We start from the raw sequence: 3,225 nt of genomic DNA on the forward strand, positions 1-3,225 counted from the left end.
AAAAAAGTACTCCAGAGTGTTGTTCAGCATGGGGGTGAGTAGAAAATGAAGGCTAATCATGTTTTGGGTGTACTATTCCTTTAAGGCCAATCAAAAGCTTTATTTTTACCTTGCTTGAAAAACTGATCAGACTTACAAACTGCAGTTAAAAACTGACTTCTGGCAGCTCCTGCTGCACTCCCAGGAGAAACAGTAACTTTTGTTAGCGGATCTGGAGTTACCAAAAATGTAATTAGCATAAGCTAATGGTTTCAGACGCCAAATCCGCTAAATGAGATGGTAATTTCTCTATCAACCTTTCAGCTATTCTCACCAATAGCCTTGGTTACAAAGGGATAGATCTCGTCAGTAAGAATATTCTCAGTGAAAATTGTAAACAAGCAAGAAAGATCCGCTACACCATTCACTACTGTAACACTGGTAGCTGCTTGAGGCGGACGACGCCTTGACTATAGCTTTAATGTTCTTTACGCTGACATTTGACAGATTTGAAGAATGAATCAGGACTCATGGGGCTTGGTAACAGTTTTTGGACCTGGTCCGATCTTTTCTACCCTGTGTGAATTATACCCATCAATTTGCTTTGCTTTCACAACTTCTTGCAATGTCGGTTTAAATTTTTTTTTTTGTTGTTTTTTTTAAACTGCATATCTACTGCTTGATTAAAGACAATATCAACGTCTGCAAAAGCGGTCCATGCAGCGGCTGCATAAGTGATGAATCCTGCATGCCAAGTCATTTGCTAATGGCTTTAAAAGGCTAAAATTGAAAATATATATTTGCCTTACGGTCTTTCGTAATGCAAGAAACAGTGCTTGTCTTCAGCTGATTTGTTTTTTTTTTTTTTTCTTTAATGCTGTTCTCTGTCAGAATAATTCTCCTGCTCTGTCTGTGGAAGTAGAGAGCAAAGACAGGGTGAACCGGCTGAACTGAGTCCCTGTTTCTGTTTTCCCCCCCTTGCAGTCCTGAACGGGCCTCCCATGTCTGTGAAGAAGGAACGGGAAGCAGAACTGCTGGTGAACCGACGGGAGCAGCGCAGCGGCGAGGTCATCTGCATCGACGACTAGACTACACACACACACCCCATACTAGTACGCACACCTGAAACCCATTTCCTGCTAAAATGACACCTTTCGGTTTCTCCCTCACAGAGGGACATTTTTTTTGCAGGAGAAAACAGCACAGTGCTGAACTACCCTCTCAGTGTTATAAATAACTGACTGGCTGAAAAAAACCAACGTAAGCGATTGTGATTGTAGTTGCTTAATTTGAAACAAACACTTCCAACATAACTGCATTTGCACACGTAGACATACTCTCACTGTCACAAACACTCCAACCTGCCTCTGACTTCTACCCATTTTACGTCTGCCTCAAACCATTATACTCCTCATGAACGGCCGGCTTTCTAAAGTGGGCCTCCTCCTCAAGAGATGCTTCAAACCTCACCTATACACATGCAAACATACATTAAAAAAAACGCGAAACCCAGCCCAGTCCCAGAAACCTACTAGATCTGTCAGTATTCAGTATCTCCCTTCCTCCTCTTCTCAAACCTCCCTCAGAAAGCTGCATGTAAAAACTATACTCATTTCTACCACGTCGCTCCATCCCCTGAAGCATGCTCTTATCACAACAATGCTGTCTTGTGGAAAACGAGAGAAAAAAAAAAAAAGAAATGTTATCAAGCTGTGCCTACTCATTTTAATACTATTTCTAAAGCTCAGAGAAAGGCTGATCCTCTGGTGTCTGAGCTTAAACAGCTCCAAGCACAGCTCAAGCTCTTTTTTTTTTTTTTTTTTAAACCTTTATTTTGCTCCTTTTTTTTAACGGTACATCTTTAGATAAAACTCATGTGCAAAGGTATGATATTATAAATATATTCAGGACTTGTTTGACCATAAAGTATTTTCCAGCATCCTAATCCGCTTACCTGGTTTGAGTCTATGTACAGAGCTTCGAGGTATTTGAAGGGGGTTTGTTTTAGGAAAAGGCTTGTAACGGCGCTATTTTTCAAGAGCCCCCCCCCTATGAATGTTTATAACCTTTCATAAGCAAATCAGTGTTATTAAAGCCTGTCGACCAACCTCTTCTCTCACTGCTCTTTACTTTCCTTACCGGCGCTTTTAATCTAGTTTTAATTTGGTTTTTATTTTATTTTATTTTTTTTTTTCTGTTTCTTTCTACAAAATCCTGTGATATACTTTGCATATTTAAGCAGCTCATTCGTGTTCTCTTGTATTTTTACTCTTCCAGTTATGAGCATTGTTGTCGTTGATGTTGTTCTCGCTGTTGCTATTCGAGAAAGAGCTTCTACCAAAAGAGACGTTTCTTTGTAACTATAAATATAGAAAACCAACAGTATGTTTGCCACACAATACACAGTTCTACCATGTTTTTGTCCCGTTGTTGCAAGAGAACGCAAAAGTGCAAATATAATGCAAGAAAGCAAACTTTACTTGCTTAATTTTTAATTTTGAGGCTTAATTATATAAGTCAGTGAAAAAAGATTGTAATCCCAAATATATTCTACCAAGATCTTAGTCCATTTTAACCCCATTTAAAGAAACATATTAGTTATTCAGAGTCTGAGATGGGACTTTTATATGTTCAGCCATTTAAAACGCCTTAATAAACAAAGCTGAACACATGTTAAGACATTAAATACATTTAGAAACTGATGTCAGTCTGTAAATTCTTGTCAGTATCGGCTGTTTTCAAAACTGAAAAGATGGCCTATCTTTGGATCAATGCATACCATATACTTTCCCCAAGGATTTGTAACAAATTTCTGTTATTTAAAAAGAATGTTGAACAATTCCTAAACTAAAACTTTAAGTAAAGGACAACAAATCAGTTCTTTGCCCACTATTATTTTATCCTAGTTTTCTGAGTTTTCAGTTGTTTTCCAGGTATTTTTTGTCACTGTGTATGTGGTGGTGCCAATTAAATGACAAGTGGCAGTAAAAACATGTCAGAGATGACACATCTCCTTATTTTTTTCTCTTTCTTTGTTTGTAATAAAACTGAATGAAATGATGAAAACAACTGTGTGTTTGTTTTAAATGTATCGATTCTTTACATGCTAGCTTGCGTTGGATGGCTAGTGTTAGCTCGCTACACTTAGCTGTCACTAAAATTTGATCTGTAGATTTATATTTATTTATTATTTTTTCTAATTAAAGATGTGTTTTAGACTAAGTAAGGTTATGTAAAATTGTAAGC

The 3,225-nt window shown here is 37.6% G+C and overlaps 1 protein-coding gene across 1 annotated transcript in view; it reads left to right on the plus strand.

Annotated features, from left to right (window-relative positions):
* Positions 1-3,019, plus strand: part of chd3 (chromodomain helicase DNA binding protein 3) — a 73,429-nt gene extending 70,410 nt beyond the window's left edge. The window contains exon 40 of the mRNA XM_015391777.1: positions 964-3,019. Within this exon, the coding sequence (XP_015247263.1) occupies positions 964-1,067 (104 nt within the window). The 3' untranslated portion in view covers positions 1,068-3,019. The remainder of the gene's footprint in view (positions 1-963) is intronic.
* The last annotated feature ends 206 nt before the right edge of the window (positions 3,020-3,225 follow it).

This window comes from Cyprinodon variegatus, unplaced genomic scaffold, assembly GCF_000732505.1.
Source record: "Cyprinodon variegatus isolate N-32 unplaced genomic scaffold, C_variegatus-1.0 Scaffold559, whole genome shotgun sequence".
In the NCBI taxonomy this organism is placed as follows: domain Eukaryota; kingdom Metazoa; phylum Chordata; class Actinopteri; order Cyprinodontiformes; family Cyprinodontidae; genus Cyprinodon; species Cyprinodon variegatus.